This window comes from Euwallacea fornicatus, chromosome 23, assembly GCF_040115645.1.
Source record: "Euwallacea fornicatus isolate EFF26 chromosome 23, ASM4011564v1, whole genome shotgun sequence".
In the NCBI taxonomy this organism is placed as follows: domain Eukaryota; kingdom Metazoa; phylum Arthropoda; class Insecta; order Coleoptera; family Curculionidae; genus Euwallacea; species Euwallacea fornicatus.
Window position 1 is genome coordinate 3105910 of NC_089563.1, and position 21348 is coordinate 3127257.

The following is a 21348-nucleotide window of genomic DNA, read 5'->3' on the forward strand; positions in this document are numbered from 1 at the left end:
TATTTCACTGCACATTTCGCTACGTATTGTTGAAATATTTTGGTACCACGTGTAAAACCTACCTAGGGCATGTGATCGTTCCAATGGCCTATGCATCGCCCTAGGAGGTAAAGGTGGGGCATTCTCATCTCCAACATCCATTGAAAGCGTGCTTTCCAGAGTCTTATTCTCATCTTCCGGTGATGAAGAACTATGGGCATTCCATATTTGTAAATATTCTCTGCTGGGAGATTTTCCAGCTTTAGAACGGATTTTCTTTTTTGTACCTATAATGGAGTCAACAACTTTACTTAAAGATATAGAAATTACTTTGAATACCTGATACATCCAGAATGGTTACCAACACTAACCTAATAACTAACTGCAATCTAGAATGTTCCCTAATATACCAATAGGTTGGACGTAATAACTCATATTTTCCATAAGGACGCGATTAGTTTTCTGTGTGTAATACGCAGTCAATTATCCCTTGAATTGATTATACAGCATTTTCCCCGTGATTTAGCTTTGATAATAACACTCGTGTGGTATATTATACAACGTGTTTCAAAACTATGGGACCAATCTTCTAGAAGTTGTTAAGAGAAATGGTAGAAGTCATCTGAATACAAGAACCAGTGGCCGCTAGTGCCTCCTTAAAGCGTTACGGCCTTATCATAGTTAAAGAGAGTTACGTGCAAAAATGGTTTTATCGAGTTCGAGTACGGTTAATTTTAATTTATTTGTATAAAATAATATTACAATAATTGTTCAAAATGTCGTCCTTGAAGTTCGTTGTGCCTATTTGAACGATGCACATGGTTAAAAATTTGAGAATCGTTTTCAACAACTTCAACTGCTGCAGGGATTCCTGGTATTAGATCTTGTTGTTTCCACTGGCGTTTCATAAATCAAAGTCTTTACACGTCGCCACAGAAAGATATCTAAAGGTGTCAGTTCGGGAGACAACTCCAGACGTGGACTCTTCACCTCGAATTTCTTCTACTGCTGCACCGTACAATCCCCAGAAGTTTGATCCCATAGTTTTGAGACACCCTGTATATTTTAAGAAAATATTGGCAGGCATTTGAATTAAATTAGTTTAGTACCTATAGATCAAGAGCAACAAATACTAGATGTAGTGTGTAATAATAGGTGGACGTATTGACCCTAAACTATAATCACCCTCAGGACAATGCAATACCCGGTGTAAAAACCATGATACAAAACAGACATTACCATTTCAAATCAAAGTTGAACTAAATTGTATTGAAAACAAATGGTACATTGTTCTGCGGACAGCTTTAAATTTAAGTAGTAACGTCGCCATATTGCATCGATTTATATGTTGTAGTATTGTAGTTCCTCTTGATACATACACCTAGTATAACTGTAAAAATACAATTTCAAATTCAAGCCAACTATGTACTTTCAATGATAGTGATTCAAAGAAAATACTCGGGCGTCCAAATAAATGTTTTACCTCCTATTGTGTTAAAGCCATTAGTAAGCGACTTCTTCTTAGCTCCTAAACAAGTCTCTCTAGTAGGGCCCAAATCCTCCATAGATGCCGAAGTCCTAAATGAATCCAAAGTTTCCACGGAATTTGAATTTTTAATGGGAAACACTGTGTGTTGCCCTTCGGGATGTTCGTCTTCGTGCTCGTCCTGGAAAGCATCGTTTTCAATCCCGTTGCATTTGTTCTTCTTGTTTTTCACCAGACGTTTGAGTTTGTGGAAGGGATCCGATTGAGCGAGGTACTCCAGAGTGGCGGAGTCGTAATAACGGAAGCAAAGGAGTTTCTCGCAGTCTGGAATTACTTATGGTATGAAAACATGGTCTCCGTTATGGAGTTACAACGAATAAAATTGGAAAAAAATCGGAAAATATCAAATCTGGAAAAGTCTTCATTGTCATTAGCAAATCATTGTTTTCGAAGAAGGGTCTCAAAGATTAACCTTCTAAAAAAGGGCGCATTGACTGAGATCCGGGCGACACTTATCGAATGAGTTGTGAGTACTGAAAAATTTTAGAGCCTTTCTGAGGGAGCTCCCCAACACGTACCTTCTTCGCGTCAATTTCTAGTACCCTGTGCATTGGACACCATGATCAAAACAGGAGACTAACATGCTGAGTTAAAAACAAAGCAACTCAGTATACTTTTTAAGTAGAAGAAAGCAAGTTTAAGGAACTCTTATGAAATTGCACACATACACTTTTAATATTTTACACTTGGTGATGGAAAAATAGTACAGTTTTCAATAACGTTCCTACATTTAGCCGTCAACAATCAACTAAAACGTGGACGCTTACTGGTACATTTTAAAATATTTTTTAGGCCATCGGCCAAAGTGTAACCATCAACGTTTAACGTTCACGGTTACGTTCATGAGAATTTATAAAAAATAAAAATTTATGAGGTTACACACCTGTACTTATCAACAAATTTAACTTTAACTGGAAATAGAAAAACTAAATTGATCATAAGGTTAGACTGAATCAACAAATTAAGCTGTAATTTCCACTTGCACCCATTAGGTGTTTGTACCGGTATAAATAGTCAATCACCTAGTCGCAGCAACAAAATTAAAAAGTCCAAAGTTGTGAACGAATAAATTCAAGATTTGATTGAAATTACTCGCCCAGGTGCAACAACGAACGTGTCCGCCGATTGCACAACCCGCAAAAATTTGAGGAAAGTCCATCGTTCTCTCCATTTTGCCATAAATTTGATTTTGGAAACAGAGAATTCGGTTGATTTTGAAATGTGAAGCAATGCCAACGTATGCAAAAATGAATAAAACATTTACTCGTTTTTGGACGGGGTAGCTGCAATATCGCTTTCTACGGGTGCGTAAGTGCGTCTGCTTCACAAGCGTCCTTTCTCTCGTTAAATTTGGACGACCAAGTTTTAAATTACGTTTAACGTCGCTGGTCCTTTCGGAACTATCAGGGCTGTCATAGCAAAAAGAGTAGAAGTGACGAAGGGACAGAAATGAATGTAAAAGTTGTAAAAATTGCAACCTGGAAAGAACTAACCTGAACTAACCTGGAAATTTGCGAATAGAAAAAGGCAGAACGCAGAGAAGAGATAACCCAAGCAGAACTCGGTTATAATGAACACGAGGGAACCAGAGATTTTGTTCGCTGTAGCATGTTCGTTACATGCGATTCTTGTTAATGTAATATGTACATTTATTCTGTTTGCCTTGGTTAACGCTAACTGCGTCCATTTGAAGGGTAGTTGATTAGGGGTGTGAACTAAACCTCGACATATGCGCATTACAAGGCCAAATAGGCAGCGACGCGTTTGAAGATCACTCAAGTCTTAACATCCTATACTTACGAAGTGCAGCTAATGCGGTTCAAAATCGCGTTCAATCAACTGTGGTTCAATATACATACGGGGGTGTACATAGGGATTCCCCGGTGTCGGGATCGTCCCGACCTAAAAATACCCTCCAACTAATAGTCCTTTAGGATGGTCCTTTTAATGGACATTAATTCTGTTAAGTTACAACCGATCGGACCGGCAACTTTGTCCTCGTACAGCGTTCGGTAAAACCGATTATTCGTTATAAACGCGTTCGTTATATCCGAAAAAGGATATCACGTAATCAAACAGTCACTTTGTAAATTCCTGACATTTAGTTCGTTGAAGCTGACCGTTAGCTGTAACCCATAACCACCGAGTTTGAGTTTGCTCCCGGCAGAAAGTGTATCGTTCTAAAGGACTCCAAAAGACTGCGAAGGAAATCCAAGATCTATCCAGCTTTTATCCTTCTGGCGTTTTTCAGAAAAATACAATTTCTCTCCATCGAATGGAACGCGATAGCAGCTTAAACTGCGTGCATGCACATGGGGTGAATGAAATGACTACAACCGAAATTCGTTATTACTCCTCCAACCTGAGATATTGACGAAAATGTGTTATAAAATCGTTCCCGGTCCTACAAGAGTTGACCTAGACTTACTGAAAACTTATTTTAAAGGCCTGCTTACCAGGATTGACTTGTCTCGAGATGTCTAAAAGCCACATAGTATCTTGTCGGTCCCCACGAACCAGTTGTTTAGAAAGGATTTCATCAACACTTGCGCTATCTGCGAAAAAAATATATATTTCACTAAAGATGCTAGTAACGATCGTTATTGCTAGGGCGTTGATCACAGCTGAAGATTCTGAGACAGTGCCCGTGTAGAAATGATTAAAATTTAAATACGTTGATATACATCAACAGTTCTAATTCGGCATACCAATCAGCCAATCAATCTATTTTTTAGTCACAACCAGTACAAACAATTACTTAATTTGTCCACAGTGACTATAAATTAAATCCTTAAACGAATTTTAATTTATTCACAACTTAATGCTACATACGAACTTATTCACCATAAACGGTAGAATGCGGATCTGTGGCGCACTTTAGACTTTTACTTTCAAAGATATTAGAAAATAATTCAAAATAAATCTACGGGAGTAAAAACACTTTACGACCACTGGTAATTGGAAATAAATTTTTTCTAGAAAAATGTCAAATGATTTGAATTAGATAATGTTATGAGTCAAGGCTGCATATGAAGTGTATAAATAATTAATAGAGGAAATTCGCTTTGCGCTACTACCGAGGGCTGAGACAGGCCCCATTAATTACTTGCCGCGGTGGCATTAATTAATTTATGTTTTATGTAGAGATAGGTGCAGAATACGAGACCAGGTAAAAGTGAACTTGAAAGTAGAAGCAGGTTTGTAGACTAACTAAGTCGACACGTGGAATCGCATATGAAAACGGATGATGATAGCGCTGCGATGAAGGAGGCTACGCTCGTACGAGATTAAAGTTTTTTTTTTTTTTTTATCGGAACGGAACAAAACGTAAAGAGAACATAAAAAACCCACCACACAAACAAACCCACCCACCCAAAACCGCAATAAAGTTCCAGGGAAAAGAATGAATTTATAGAAGCGAAACAAAGAGGAACTAACAACTGGACACGAGAGGGCAAACAACTAATCCAAAACAGACACGCTTCTTCTACGCCAATGATTATCGCTTCCAGGGACAGTCTCGAGTCATCGCAGGTCGGGCCAGCAGGAATCCAGAGGTTTCTAGTGGGTAAACGCTTCGGGGGATCCCGCACCACCCGGTCGCCAGGACATCCGACTGGTTGTCTTATTGAAGATTTTCCGCGTGTCGAAGTAATGGTTCCTATGGACCTACCGCTTTTCGCTCACAGAACAAGTAGTCTTGCAAAGTGGTACTTCCGTGACTTAACCGAGGAACCTAATTCTCGAACTAATCTAACAGAAATCTCTTCCGACACGCGCTCTGACACCCTCGAAAATAAGACGCTCACACCTCTACCAGTATCGTTGAGTCACTCCTCTCTACCAGGTCCACTTTTGGGTAGGCCCAGGGAGGGCCATACTATAAAATCGGCGCGTGACTCAATGAATACTTCGAATACGAAAAGCGTGAACGAAACCATCGTCACGCACGTTTCGCATCCGATCATCAACGGTCGCTTTTCGGAATGAACCGCATTCCATTGATAAATTAATATCCTTCCGGTCATGGAATACATATTAGCAGGTACCATACCGGAAATTGGGCAGGACCGGCGTCAAAATAGCATTATCAAAATCTGTGATCCTATCGACGGATTTGAAAGCAGCTGAATATACTCCGAGAATAACAGCTTGTGTAGTATTGACGTAAAGGCATGAATATGGTACGGTATTGTAGATATCCCAAAGAGCGACGGAGCGAGGTAGTTGATTAACGACGCCTCGGAAACCGTTAGAAAGCAGTTTTCCTTCTTAAAATAATATGTTATTCTCCAAGTTAAAAATATACACCAAATATTAAATTGACCCTTAAGAAACATTTTTTTCAGCTTTTCAATTAAGTAAGACGATCACAGGCAGATCCCTTCTTCGATCACTTCTTCGACGTGCCGGAGGGTTTAGAGGAAAATTATACAGGGCAAGCAGAAAAATCATGTAATTTTATGGAACTTTCTTTAGCGCACAATTTTTACCAAAAGTAGCGAACTTTATTTTCTTCCATAGAAACGTGAAGTCTGTTTTTTTTCTCTACTTTGGCCCAGTAATTTTAAATTTTGCCGAATATTCCAAGCAAAATGTTTTCCAATACATCTGTTTACCCTTGACCAAGTATGCTGGACGATTCACGTAACAATTTTATTAAAAACTTTTTAACTTCTAATCTTTTCAAAGCCAGCTAAAATATTTGGAGTTATTATTGTTTAAGATTAAAAAATCGATTCAGAATGAAATTTTGAACTTTAACATGTAAAAATATACGGGGCGTTCCATTTAAAATAAGTGACTTTTTTGCTTTCAAAGTTCTTTAAATTTCACATTATTTTTTAGACACCCAGTATAATATTTATAAAAACTTTTCTCAATAACTTAACCTACTGTGGTCAACTTGTCAACAAATTTTCATAAAATCAGCTTCAATAATAGCTGAGAATTTTGCATTTTGAAGAAATGGTGTTTGAGAAATATTTTTCTTTTAAACCAAAACACCTTCGAAACTGTTAGGCTTAGGTACAGGCATATCTAATAAGAATTTAATCTGGTCAATTCCTAGATTTAAAAAATGCAAAAATGTTCCAGTTGCTCCATTTGAAATAAGGAAGTTGATCTTGACTGCCGGTATAACCGGAAGCAGTATGGCCTTCAAAATATAAAAAGTTAAAAATAGTTATAAGTCCAAAAGTTTATAATGAAAATGTCGCAAGAATCACCCTGTATACATAAGGGACATTTTTGTTTATCCCTTTCTTCAGAAAAAAGATATGTGATGGTGACAAATCCCCAGGAAGCCGGTTCAAGGTGGGTAGATGGCAAACAAAAAGACTGAGTCAACGCGTCACAAGTAGTGATATTGGTGACGAAAATGTGAAACTTCGTGTTGCGACAATGAAATTGAGTGCACTTTGATTGTGTATGCCGAGCGTCTAACGAAATTAGGGAATTTAACCTGCAGACCTACAGCCTGGTCCGTGTACTGAAGTACAACAAAAGCTGATGGATCGACGTTTCGGTCATGGGTAAACCATTGCGGCTCGTCAATTCTGCAAAAAAGGACAACTTTTGACTCCTTTCCTTTACGTTGAAGTAGGTATCTGAACGTACGTTTGAGTAAGTTTTCCTGAGATGCAACAAACTAAGGAGCTTTTGGAGAGAACGAAGTGGATCATATCATGACAGAACCACTCCAGAGCTGATCTTCGCGCCAAAACCTACGTTATGTTTCCAATTACTTTTGGTAAAGTGAAAAGCAGGAGGGTGATAAATTAAAGTCCGATCTGTCATGGTCGAGAGCCATAGTAACGGGTGAATGAAAAAAGTTCTGGTCAAGAATGCTGCAGAGAGATTTCCAAACATGACATGAATATTGTAATTAGAATTTCGAACCACTAAGATTTCTGTTGGCGACAGCTGCAGTACGTGCGTGCGTGTCAAATCCAAAAAAGAAAAAAAAAACTTTAAAATCTAGAGCAGTGGTAATTGTAAGATTGATTGCCCAAAAGATGTGACAATATTCACATATCAATCCAGATAATTGACGTATCAAACCAGGAATTAAACCGGTAATAAATTGCAGTGGGTACTGCACCTGGCTGAAAATATCGTACGACTTCAGTTTTCAGTTGTACGATTCTGCGTTAGGCGGGCACACACGATCAAACGTTGTTCGATACGTCGCATTCAAAGAAACCGTACTGATGCGTTAGGTCGTGAATGGTGGCTTTTAAGTAAAATCGAGATAGGAATGTATACTTTTACTTTACCAAATAATAAACGATATATTTAAAATTAAGGCCACATCCTCTTTCCATAATATAGCGAGTGAGGCGTAGGCAAACTTAGGATAAAAAAATAGACTGCACGCTTAGTTTTCGAGACACTGTGCGTCTAGGGCAAGTAATGTCGACGTTTAAAAATTATTTACAAAAATACGAGATGGAACAGCCCCATTTTAATCCACTAATTAGTTATCCAAATTTGATAATAGGGCACAGCATCCAGTTGACGTGGTGCAAAAAAAATGATTCTAAACATAAGGGTTTCTAAATTGAACAGAAATGAATGGTCAGCGGCGTGCCACGGTTTAGAGCAATGTGGCAACAACAAGAAGTGTGTGCTGAAGGGCCCGAAAAATTCCTCCATACACATTTCTAATTTTCACCAATTTCCTAACGTAACTCTTACCATTTGAAAGATTTCAATTGCACCACAGGCAATCAGAACTCCCTGTAAATCAATAATTCCATTTGGGCTTCGCTCGTCCCTTTTCCCTTTTACTTCCTCCCTTACAGTTCAGCAGTAATATATGCCGAAATTCGTTAGTACCGGATATAGGACATCCGATTTAATTTTTACGGCCAGCAGGTAACAATAAAGCTCGTTCCTTCCGTTCGAAGAGAAAACATCTGGTTCTTGAGAAAGGAGAGCGACTTAACAACTATCACGTTAGGGTTGGTAAGGAGAATAGCAAATAGGGATAAATCCTTTAGAAAGTCGAATAGAATTGTTCGTCGGAGTATAAGGGTGGACGCGGAGGTGTCGAAATGTGGAAGGTTGCAGCCTTTAGAGGTTTAACTGCTTAAACAGTCGGATTTATTGCTGCTGATGGGTGCTTATGCAAAAAAGGTTTTGAAGCATACCAAAACTGGCCGATCTCGCAGCTTGTGATTAAGTTTCACGTGACCGCCTACGTATTTAAATTGGTTTTGCCCACATTGAAAGTGAAACCCTTAAGATAATTGGCAAAAAATCAAGTGCCCTACTTATCTCCCTTTAACGTCCTCTTTCGCGATGCATGTAAATAAAGTTGAATACTTATTTATCGGAATATGCATATGATGTGCGTATGAAATCGACTAAACAAAGCAAACTTTAAGTAAATAACTAGATAACTAAGAGTAAAAACATAGTGAAACGTCGCCCCTCACACCGCCATAAAATGGAGAAATTAACTTTTGTTTTCCAGCGGCGGAGTGCTTGGAACTCGCTCTGTGATTGGTTGTCTTAACCACCCCACTCCCTCCGTAAGGCGAGAACGCACTTCACGTTTAATCAGCAGTACCCCATATGTTCGTTCTGACGGCGAGACCAAACGTACATTGAGCATGGAAAAACGAAATGTGTGCTACTGCTCGAAGAGCCAGACCAAATTCGACTTAAGCACAGAATAATTAATAATGGCCGCCACATTAAGCCAATCTGAGCCCAACAGCATTTTTACTACTTCTCTCTTTGTAAGAAACTAGACAAATAAACTAAGATAAACGGCGACTTTTTCACGATGTTCATCAGTGGCGATGTTCAATTAATGGCGAGATAAATGGCGAAGCGAACATCGAGGTGTCCGGCGAGGGGTGATGCTTCACTATATTTTTACCCCGAGAAAACCCCAAAATTGAAGGTACCAATTTCTTGCAATACGGTTACGGTATGTAGTTTTTTTATCGAGATTCGTTTTCGCACATTCTAGGCGACCGTGGAAACGGCACCGTTTAACCCCCATGCGCTTTTGCTTTCTCGCTCAACGGTGCTCAGCAGTTTTGGTCGGACCATGGACGCGCCGTCGCAGTGTGCACCACATAATGAAACAGTTAAAGAACTTCGTGAATTCATCATGCAAATATCTGGAAACAGAAGTTTAGAATAGCTAATGGTCGTATGCTATTTTAAGAATGCTGAAGCAAGACGGGGAGAAGTTTGTTAGCCTAGAATTTTTTTTTTTTTTTAATTTACATGAAAACGAACTCAATACACTCATGAAACTGCAGTCAATAATGTTGGATAAAGTTCACTTCGAAAAAAAGGCCCTAATTGGAAAGTCGGCCGAGTAAGGCAAAATATAAATTCTCTGATCTCCATTCTATTTCTTAGACCCTGCGAGACCTCAGAAATGGGTTGCTCAATTCTTATCTCGAAAAGTGACTGGCGACCCCAAACTTTAATTGGATATCCCGCGGCCAGTCCACCGGATGTTCGTTCCATTAAAAGTATGGTTCTGGCCTTTTGTACCGTAAAATTTTACGACTCGACTTCAATTAGCGACAGGTAATTATGTGCAGTGATTCGCGCGAAATCGTGATCTCCAAATGCAAACAGCATCGCTCACTGCAACCATGCAACCGCAACCAGTTCTGGAAATTAAGTTGTCCGCTTTAGATTCATTCTCGGTCGTTGTTTACGTTACGTTGTTGTTTAGCTTGGAAAGACCAAATAGATCGATCCTGTATTTCGAGGCACATCCTACGTTAATGCAATATTTTTCGCTCTATTTTTTCTCATATCGTATATTTCTCATGTCTATTTTCGGATCTTGCAATAAACGGTTTTAAACAAATATTTCGTCTTACGCAGGAAGTTTACACCATTATTGTAAATCAATGTTGTATTCGAATTTCATTCTGGGAATGGTACTCGCCCACGATTCCTTCCACTACTGTAAAGTATTGAATATAATTCTCAATTGACACCTATTACAGGTATACATACGAGTTTTCATACTGCAGTTCAACACACTATGACGTCATTTCTTTCTTGTTTCTGATTGGCCTTTATTGTACGATGAATGAACTATTATATTTCCCACTTTGGAAACTTAGACAATGAATTTCTTACACATCTGCAGTTTTGCAGCTAGTTATATCATTCATTCATGGTGTCTTACTGGTACTTTCTACTACACAAAAAGCGCGTTCCGATTTAAGACAATGTAGATTTATTAAGGACGGTTGCCAACACCACGTGAGAACGGTGTTAATTAAGTGTGTTTGGGCAACATTGTAATTTTAGGAAGGTTGAATTGGTATCTTTCTGCTACTGCAACCGAAAATTGACATAAACCGGTGCTAGCCCCATTAACCGCATAGTACTAGCTTTGACCCCAAATTTAAGGACGCATAATTTCTCCTCCCACGGGGGTTTCCACGATTTATATTTTTCGCAAATACCTACGTAAATACTTTACTACACATGTCCGAATATGACACAACTTCCAATATAATAATGTAACACGACCTGACGAAGGCCACGCCCGTGTCCGCCGTTGACTGCCCACTTATCACCGGCCCTAATTGACATTTTGACACGATGGGAAAGAGATTAAGGTAATTTTACACCTCGTTAGAACCACACTGCCGGAATACTCGGCTGGACGTGGACGGATCACAATAAAATTTAAATGTTAATAGACTGTCCGAAAGGAAGTGTCGTGTTCTTGTGCCTCGTTCAGGCCGATCTTCGTCCAGATAATGGGACACCTTTTCGTTTATCAACTAACGCTCTTAGGGGGGGCTTTAAAGTGACAATAAAACTTAAAGAATATTAATGAATGGGAGTTGAGTGGGACGGACGTGTCATGCTTATGGCCCCATTTTGTATCGCTGGCAACAATCGCGATACGGACGATTTGAGGAAAGCTCGTGGCTTGATGAAGACTGAAGAAAATTTTTAAAGCAGGCCTCATGGCCTAAGAAGAATTTGTTGCGTTTCGCGACGTTCAAGAACTCTAATGGCGGGTCATTGAGAGGCCTTCAGAAAGAAGGATTAGTTTAAACGTGCAGTGATAAATTTTAAAGGAAATTTCAGCAATTGCCATGTCTATAAGTGGATCAGTCGGCGAATCAGCATTACGTTTTGAGCACCTGCTGGTGCAACTGTTTGAAGGTTGGTTCGAGAGAAAATACATATTACCCTTTAAATTTCATTAGCAAACAAAAAATATGCGAAAACCTAAAGATGGCTTTTAAAGTCGAAACGTCGCGATCGCCGAAAAATTAGTTTTACGGCAACACAATGTGGTTCCGCGAATGCAACGATAATAAGACAATGAGATAATGTCACTTGGTTGTTAATAAGATTACACACAACGCCCCGTACGGGGTGTTTCAGAAGTATGGGATCAAGCTTCTAGGGGTTGTGCAACAATAAAAGACATCCGAGTGTAAGAACCCGTATCCGCAAATGTTCTTAAGACGCCGTGGCCTCATCATGGATTAAGAGAGACATGTGAAAAAGTGTTTCTATGGAGATTCAGCACGTTTCATTTTAATTTATTTATACAAAATAGCACTACAGTGATCGTCCAAGGTGTCGTCCTTGCGCTTCATCGCACCTGTTTAAACGACGTACACGGTTTCTGCGGACTTGGCTTAAACTCCGATGATCGTTTTGGACGACTTCAAATGCCAGTGATTCACGCAATCAGGTCTTGCTCTGTTTCCATTGACGTTTCACAAACCTGGGACGCAACACTTCCCCACAGTAAAAAATCTAAAGATGTTATAGCGGGTGACCCAAAGAACCGCCGAACTGGACCACTTCCGCCGATCCAACGTTGTCCGAACCAACCGTCCGAACGCTGAATGTGAAATTCGAATACTTCCCGAATGACTGTTGTAATTTTAACAAATTAAAGTAAAACGTACCAGAGGTCGGTAAAACGCATTTCTGCACATGACTGCCTTAAAACGAACAATCCCTAGAAGTTCGACCCCGTTATTCGGAAACGCCCTATATGGGGAGCGGCAGTTATCAGAACTAATCTCGCGTGCGAATTGAAGACATCACATACGAGCAATCGCATCTGATGTAAGATTCGTTGCTAGTTCTCTGAGCACAGGGGCACTTAATTACCATGAGATTTTTCATGTTAGATGTCTGTTTTGAGACCGGGGGGCCGAACGGCTGTAAGAAGACGATTGAAATTTAGAACACGATCAGGAGCTCACTATCGGCCTCGGAATAGACCCAAGAAAACGATGTGGCTAATTTTGTCTACATCACAAACCGCAAAATTATAAAGGCATACTTCCTGCTTCCTCTCGATATTTTATCGGGGCAGGATACGGATCTCCTAAGATCGTGGCACGGCAAACTTTTAATAGCTGCGCCGTATCCTTAGTGGAACCATCGAGAGGAAAAACGCGCTTCCTGCCGTGATTCACTGCGAGATCACTACGAAACTATAAACCAGACATAATAATAAACAGTTCCCTGCAGAGGGTGTTGATTTTAGGTTTAAATCCGATATTTTGTCACATCGGATTCGATAATAATTTCAAACATCCTGTGCAGTTGTAGAAGACACTAACTGTCCGCTGAAGAGTCCTTTATCTCTCTCAGAATTAACATTTCAAATGAACGGAACTCTCGAGTAAATCCCATAGGCATTAGCATATCGACACCAGTGTCCATATACTTAACGAATCAATACTTCACAAATATTTGCCATACCAGCCGCACAAAACGTGGTAATGCAGAGGTGTCGTACGCGACATTCAACCTGTTGATCTCATATCATCGGAGAAAGACCCGAGTACCACCTACAGTTTTCTCCATCCTGCCTACCTACTACAACAGGGAGGCACATATGGCGAATGCTCTCTTTACATAACAAACAACTCGACGATTTCGGTCCTAATAAGGTGGGCGTTATTCGCGAAAAATGTCCACAATATACCAATAATAATTTCAAACAAAATGCATGAGAACCGGAAAGAGGTAATATTACGGTCTTCATTCCGGATGTTGCCCATTATGGCCGTTTCTACTTTGTATTGTATTTAAGACTTGATGGTTTTTTTTCTTTCGTTCCATTTGAGAATACGCCTCATGTAGAAGTAAGGGTTGTTGGAACGGTGGAATTGCACGATAATCTCGGACAAATCCTACGAAGAACAATATTCGCCCTTCGCTGAGGGCCGCGGACGAAAAACTTATGCTAACGTTCCGACGATCTACGGTTGTGGCCAGAGGTAGACGGACAAACGGAATTTTCCAATTAAATCATGCATTTCCCATGCACGCATGTTATTTGCCGCAAAATGCGCTATAAGAAATAATAAACACATAAGAATTTCCCTCAAATTATTTCAAAAATCAATTAGGACCTTTTCCAACGAACTAACGTTCGGTAAAGTACCCGTTATTGCCAACGACTGCCCGATATCGACGCGGCATTGATTCAATCAATTTGTTTAATTTCGCTGCATCAATATTTTGCCACTTTCATTGTATTTCAGTAGTTGAATCACTTCATCTCTCAATCCTTGATTGACAATTTGCGACAATTTGTCTATGGGATTCAGATCGGGAGACCGGGAGGGCCGCTTCAAAATCGGCACTTTTCCTTCTTCAAAAAGTCGTTTAGCTAACTTTGAGGAATGTTTGGGGTCGTTGTCGTGTTGAAAATGGAATCTTAAGGGTGGATGGGCTTCAGCATGCGGCAACATAAAATTCTGAAGTACGTCCCCGTCCACAAATCTATCCGCGATTTCGTTTTTTCTACGTAGTGGACCGATACCTAATCCGCTAAAACATCCCCGTGTCATTTCCGATTTTCCTCCATGCTCAACCGTGGGTCTGGTGCATCTCGGGTTTGATCGCTGACCAGTGGGACGTCTAAGGTATCGAATGAAATCGGAATTAAACAAACTGAATTTGGATTAATCGCTCCGGCAAGCTCGTTCCCGGTCCCGTTTGAGCCAACGAATACGTTGTCCAGCGACTTCCGTTCGGCCCTTCCGACTTTTCCTACCGAGGAGTGGACTTTTGCCGACCTACGCGCAAATCATTTCTCTTCGACTAATCTTCGTCCTACAATTGTTGGGGACGCGAAAACTTCTAGTTCAGATCGAATTTTCTCAGAAAGCACGAATTGATTTTTCGAACGAATGACGTTTATCTTCCGCTCATCTCTTCTGTTTAACTTCCTGGATCGTCCAGTTTGTGGCTTCGGCCTAACCGATCCAGGTCTTTGATATCTTTCTACCGGAGCTCAAATGGTGCCTTTTTTAACACCGAACCTGCGTGCGACTTAAACCTGCCGTTCACCCTTACTACAAGCGTTGATGATCCGCCCTTTCAAATCGGTGAAGACTTTCACCCCACGAGGCGTGTTGCAGACTAAACCAAATGCAAATTGCATTAATATTTTTCTGATATATTAGGAATTTAAAGTAAACTCTACTGTTCTTGCCACGTCTCGCCACTTTGGACCAGGTGAATTCCAAGGATCTATTTCTTCATTGACAATAAAGTAACTTTATCAACATCTGTTTATTATTTCTTCTAACGCGTTTTGCGACAACTAACATGCGTGTATAGGAAACGGATCGATTAACGTATGCACGATTTAATTGAAAAATTCTGTTTACCTGCTTTCGGCCGCTACCGCGTCTGTATCGTCTTCAGGGTCGAGGAAAAAATGTTAGAAAAAACTAAGAGCGAGCTCCTAACCTGTGCAAAATCCTCTGAAATTCCTCTCCCCAATTACTGAGCAATGACGTTTTTCACGCGAGGTTGCCTTGAGTAAGCTCACATGAAACGTTTGCTGTCTGCACCATTTCGATATTGAACTTTTGCACGTTGCACATTAATTTTGCCCGATCAATTAGTTTTGCGACCATCGGACGGTCCGAGTTCTATTATTGGAACTTTCTATTTCTTACGGTGACAGAGGTAACGATGCTAAGGCATCGAAACTCTGACACCCCGTATATCGAGATGAAATGTTCGGTTCGGGCTCAAGTTACGCCTTCGGAAATTCATACATTTGCCGAGTCTGGCCGCACTATCGACGGGGGTTGAACGAGGTTCGGGGAAGCACAAGTCGATTCCACGAACGAGCCGCGTAAAAAATCAAATTTTAAAATAATTCTGAAAACAACAGTCGTTTTCCCTTAAAATGGCCCTGTCTTTGTCATTACAGCCAAACGGCACTATGAAAGGTCGAAAATCCGATGCGAAATGTCGCGCTAATCGCATTTTCGCAACCTCGGCATGCGGACATAAATTTTCGTAGGAGATTTACGACCACGAAACAGTTTATTGCCTCTTTGATATCCACATAAGGACCCAGAACCTGACTTATCATTGGTTCGGCAATTATTCATGCCCACTATCAATGCGTTAAGTATGCACGCCCACTCGTTCCTTCTTATTGATGTCGGTTTAATAGGTATATAAATTTTTTTTTAAGATGTTCTACACATAAATTACCAAAGTCGAATATCCCTGGTGGGCACAGTGTAAATGTTGGATACAAGAAGAAGAGTTTGAAGCTCGCACCAATGTGTGCGTCCCAGGCCTCCGCCATCATTTTATTGAACCTGACTCAAGCGTTATGCGTGTACGAAATGAGGAAACGGAACTTGTCATAAAAAGTTGTTTGCACAAACATTCAGGCCGATGAGACATCTGGACTCGCCTGAGTGTTTACCTACATCTCCCCTCATTTTTTTTTATAAATGGGTCAAGTTCTTGACCTTGCAATTTGTGATCGATGCATTTGCTTGGAATTGCTTATAGGATAAAGAACACTCCTATTAAGAGACGTACAGTGTGGCCCGAGTTGGCGCTACCACTGCGGGCGCGTTGAGAACAACAAGTAAAAATATGGTTAAATGGAAATGCTGGGGAGGAGACTTAATGGTCTTTCGAAATGATCATTTGAAAAGAATGCGGCCGGGACGCCCTTTTGCGAGGTATCCATTGGTGCGATCAGCTTTGACTTGCGGCGTTTCGGTCCTGAGATCATCACCATCAGCTTCAGCTTGTTTCTCTCGTTTGCAGTTTTGATAACGTTCAGGCCGCGTCGTTCGAAACTTCCATAAATCCTTAAGTTCGCTGCAAGCTTCGCGTTTAGCTTTGCACTGGGCCGCGGCCTTTCAGGACAGAGTCCCATTAAATAATTCCCAACAGGACGATTACGTGCGTCAAACGGACAGCACATTACAGTGTAAGTGCATAAGAAGGCCTTTTGAGCACGTGCAACGTATTGCAAAACAGGAGGCGCAACGGAGTGTCCTGCAAGGCGCAGTTGCTGGAAGCGGTGCAAGCCACCCGTGTCGCATTTGTTTACGTTACTATAAACAACTTACAGTTCAGTTTACAGTTAGTTCAGTATTAGAAATTAGTCAGGATCGGTTAGGCCCGGTTGTATAATCGCGACTTAAGCTTGGTTCGGCTAAGCCCGATCCTCGCACATTGCTGGCACTCGTCAGAAGTTCGTTGGTGCTCTTATGACCTTTGTTTTGCCAGTAATGCATTCATTATGTACGTCGAAATATCGAAAATCCCGGTTGCACGTCCGGACCTCGAAGAAAAATCCAGCGCTAATTGGATGGCTTACAGAAAGGCTGGCCCGAGGTTGATTCCGGAACGGTCAAGGGATTTATACTGTTTTAAAGAACGTTATTGATTAGTTACTAACCTGGATGAAGATTAAAACTTGCGGTACCACGGTACTCGTAAATCATGAAGAAGGAGGAATGTTAATGTGCTTCGCGGCAACATAGTGAACATAACTAGCCGGCTTAAATCTTAATGATCTGGTTATGGGATTCTCGTCATGGAAATACCTACCGATGAAAACGGTGCAAGAATAGCATTACCGGCTTGTCACGTGACTTATTGCGGCCTGACCCAAAACTATCATAACAACGTTGCTATAATTCGTTTTTTGAGAACTACAATAGCGGCGCAAGCAAAACGTTCAGTACCGCCTGAAGGAACGAGTATGAATAACCGCGTTCTTGACCTATTGTTACCACAAAAATACGGTAGTAAATCCGGTTAAAGTTCCGCTGTTCTCCAGCGATTGTTTGTCGTAACAATGGACAGGACGAAGTATTACGTGGTTCACATATATATATTTTTTTTCAAAATCTGGCTAGAGGCGTGTACTTGTCATGCAAATTGCTACTTCCGGATGTTGCTCCATAACCGGCAGATGATCACCTGTGATTAACCAATTCTATTCAATTAAGTCGGGATGGGATGAACAAAAGTCATGCCTGCTGATCCTACGTTTATTAATAACGCCTGGACATGATTTTACACTTTACCTTTTCTACATCACGTTTCGTCATGAAAAAGTCAGCACATTTGAAGCACCACACGTCACTCAAACACGAACTTCTCGATCCATAAGAAAGTCCCTCCTCTGCAAGCCGGACAAAACCAAGTTTACTAGAGATGTCGAGATAAAAGACTGTAAACCGAACATTGGAGAATTGCTGACGGAAGGAGTGTTCTCTATAATCCGTAAAACGCCCTCAAAACAACGAATCATAATTGGAGTGTCTTCTGGAGGGATCATCGGCCTGCTGCCTGTTAGAATTGGAAGATCCTTGGCTCTGGCAGTGGGAGGACCGATACCACTTCGAGTCAGATACGATATGGGGTGCCCTTAAGGAGTCACCTGAAAACGAACTTTCGCAGAGAACAATACGCAAATTGTAAAATTTCGAACAGAATCAACAGACACGAGTGTCACCAAGCCATTCTGGGAGGAGTGAAAACGCGGTGAAGCTTGCGAAGCATTGCTCCGTCTGCGGGACTTCTGGGTGGGTTTTCGGTAGGTCTAGCAACGTGTTAACACTAACACTAAAATATATTTCGTATTTTTATCCTAGCACTGTCTTAGAGCGGAAGCATGTGCGAAAGTATGGGAGTGCGGTTACCGTTAACAGTACCGGCCGTTAATCAACCCAGTAGTAAAACCATCAACTAACGAACATCGAATCGATTTCGACCTTAAATTTGAACGGAAATCGGGCGGCCATAATTAAGTAATCATTCCTTATTTCCACAAACCGAACGTGACAACCATATGGAATATTGTTGATATTTACCAGTACCAAGAAAAAGCGTATCTACTTAACGCCAGAACGTGTCGCCCATCTTAATTACGTTCGATCTCTTATTGGGTGACATTGTGAAATAGTGAATACAGAGTGATCCATGCCATATGGCAGTTCCATTGTTTTTAGTCGTATTCTGCCCAGAAATACAAGGTGGCCTACTCTTTAACGACTTATGGACATTACATGAAGAAGTATTAGCCGTGCTGGTCAGCTTAGATCTTCTACAATCTGCCAAAAAAATGCAGCCAATTAAAAAGGATAAATGTTAACCTACAACGCAGTGGTATTTTGTTCTAGAAGATATTTAATTTTATTAGCAACTGAATAAGGAGGCCGGAAGTCGGAACATGTGCATAAGCAGCATCCTCGAGGCGGATATGACATGCTTTCGAGGATGTGCCACTTGAATAATCAACGCCGATATCGAAAGTCATTGACGTATCTTCGAAACAGAGGAGGTTTCTGAAGAAAACGACTTTAATTTTCCGAATATCATGGAGATAGGACCACTCGTGACGCAGGAAAAACGATTGGCGACAAAATTCAATTCTTTCGTACGTCTGTCGGGGCGTCGGTAAGAGCGGACCACCGTGTATAACCGGCGAACGTAGAAGTTCAGAAATCGGGAGAAAGTTCAGCTGAGCCAGCCTCAGAGCTTCGATCTGATCAGATTAAATTGGAATGCCGAAGCCGAGCGCAGGGGCCTGTATACACACTCCCGACATTTATAAATAAAGTTACTACTTTCGCTGCTTCCAACGGGTACGCGAGGCGAGATGTAGGAACAGTCGAGTCATCAAGGACGCACCCTGGCGTTTAGTCAAGAGGCTTTTCTATGATGAATATACGGGGTGTTTTGAAAACATACCGACGCCCTTTTCGGGGACGTGGCGCTCATAAAAACTAGTATTTAGAACGAGTAAAGTTGAGTCCGAAATCACTTCGTTTGCGAGATACTGGGTGTTTAATTTGTCTTTTAATTTCAAAAACGGTTTGGGATAGGGGCCCAAAATCGTTCGTCTTCACATCCCCCACCTCTACTAAAGTGAAATTAAATTCATTTCTCGTAGATGATTAAAAAAAATCACACTTGGAAACTCATTCCGGTTTTTCGGTAGGCACGTGAATGGAAAGTAGTAATTTTTTTTATTGAAAACGGCTACTTGAGCAACAAAACACTAAGAGGCCCCTTTTATCAAGAATTAGTGGAATGTTATGGAGAAACATTCGTATTAGAAAAGTCAGTGGGGTGCCATTTTGTTCATCAAAAACGTTCCATTAAACGGCCGCACGGGCGCCACTAGTGCAAATGAAAATATTCTGCCCGCTCAAGGACGTGCACGTTCGTCCCGCCATAGCGTGTCCCGAATTTTATGTCCGTATCCCAAACCGGTCTTGAAATATAAAAAAAAAATTAATGAAAAATTAAACACCCTGTACCTTGGAACCGAAGCGACTTCGGACCTAGCTATTCATTCCAAATACTTGTTTTCATGAGCTTTACATCCCCTGAAAGTTTATCGGCATGTTTACGAAACACCCAGTATATTCAGTGATTCAACTCGACTAAAGGGGTCACATTACCCGAGTAAAGCATCGTAATGTAAGCTTGAATATGGAGAAAACCGCTTCACTTCCTCCTTCTAGATAGTGACACGCGCTTGCATTCTAGAATACTAAAATGTTGCCTTGTAGTACTTCGTTATTTAAAAAAAAATTGCTAATGCTGCGCTTTAATTCGCCGGTTAAATCCACCAACGTAACCTCTAATCCAGCCGAATACCCTAACAGCACAGTGCATTGTACGATATGCTGACCGAAAAAAACGCGCCTAATGCACATTTTGTGCAAAATCGGCTCACATGAGCGTTTAATAATGTAGAATTACTAATCCATTTTACCACTGTTGTTATTATGGTTAAGCACTTCCGGAGATATTTAAAACAAATCAACCGAGTGGCCTATTTGGTAATACCGGCATCTACAAACGAACTAAATTTGAAACAAACTTCATTGAATTGCAAATACGAAGAATCGTTAATGAATAATATATAAAGTGTTCCATCCGAGGTTCCACCATGTAACGTGGACACTATGAGAGCTACAAGCTGCAGGAGGAATTATCCTATAATTTGCCTTAATGCAAATTCAGTTTTTTTTTCTTCAATTTCGCAGCGGCTAAGCACTTCACTTCCTCTCGAGGCGTATCATTACTAAGTGTGTGTGTGTGTTACATTATGATTTATTTTCCATACAGGGTGAGTTTTCAGAATCTCACGAAGGCGATATTTCGAAAACTCTTTCAGAAGGCACGAGAATCAACCAATCCGTACAAACCACTCACGCTGTGACAGTTTAAGAAGGTATGAACTACCTACCGCAAAGACGGGTGACGGTATAAGACATTTTGGAATGGGTAGCGCTGACTTACACTACATACTCACCGGATTTACATTGGCCACCTTGAAGGGTTAAATGAACATGGAAATCCCCATGGGAGAAGGATAGTGTTAAGCCGTTCAAACTCCGACATCCGAAAAGTATCACTTCTAGTCAACTTGAGAAAATCCAATTTAACATCGTAACGAGTCATCTGAGTCTAAAACGAGGGAAGCAACTTAAATATAAATTGATGATAACAGATGACCTGGGATTTGAGAGCATCGT

The 21348-nt window shown here is 40.8% G+C and overlaps 1 protein-coding gene across 6 annotated transcripts in view; it reads right to left on the reverse strand.

Annotated features, from left to right (window-relative positions):
• Hecw (Hecw ubiquitin protein ligase) overlaps window positions 1–21348 on the reverse strand; it is an 84212-nt gene that overhangs the window by 54692 nt on the left and 8172 nt on the right. For 3 of the 6 annotated variants that reach the window (XM_066295879.1, XM_066295878.1, XM_066295880.1), the window contains exons 2-4: window positions 3982–4080; window positions 1463–1789; window positions 63–266 (exon numbers count right to left, since the gene is read on the reverse strand). In XM_066295879.1, coding sequence (XP_066151976.1) covers window positions 63–266; window positions 1463–1789; window positions 3982–4080 — 630 coding nt within the window. Of the gene's footprint in view, window positions 1–62; window positions 267–1462; window positions 1790–2043; window positions 2278–3981; window positions 4081–17880; window positions 18237–21348 lie in introns of those variants that run through there. The other 3 variants (XM_066295882.1, XM_066295881.1, XM_066295883.1) reach the window with 2 other exon arrangements.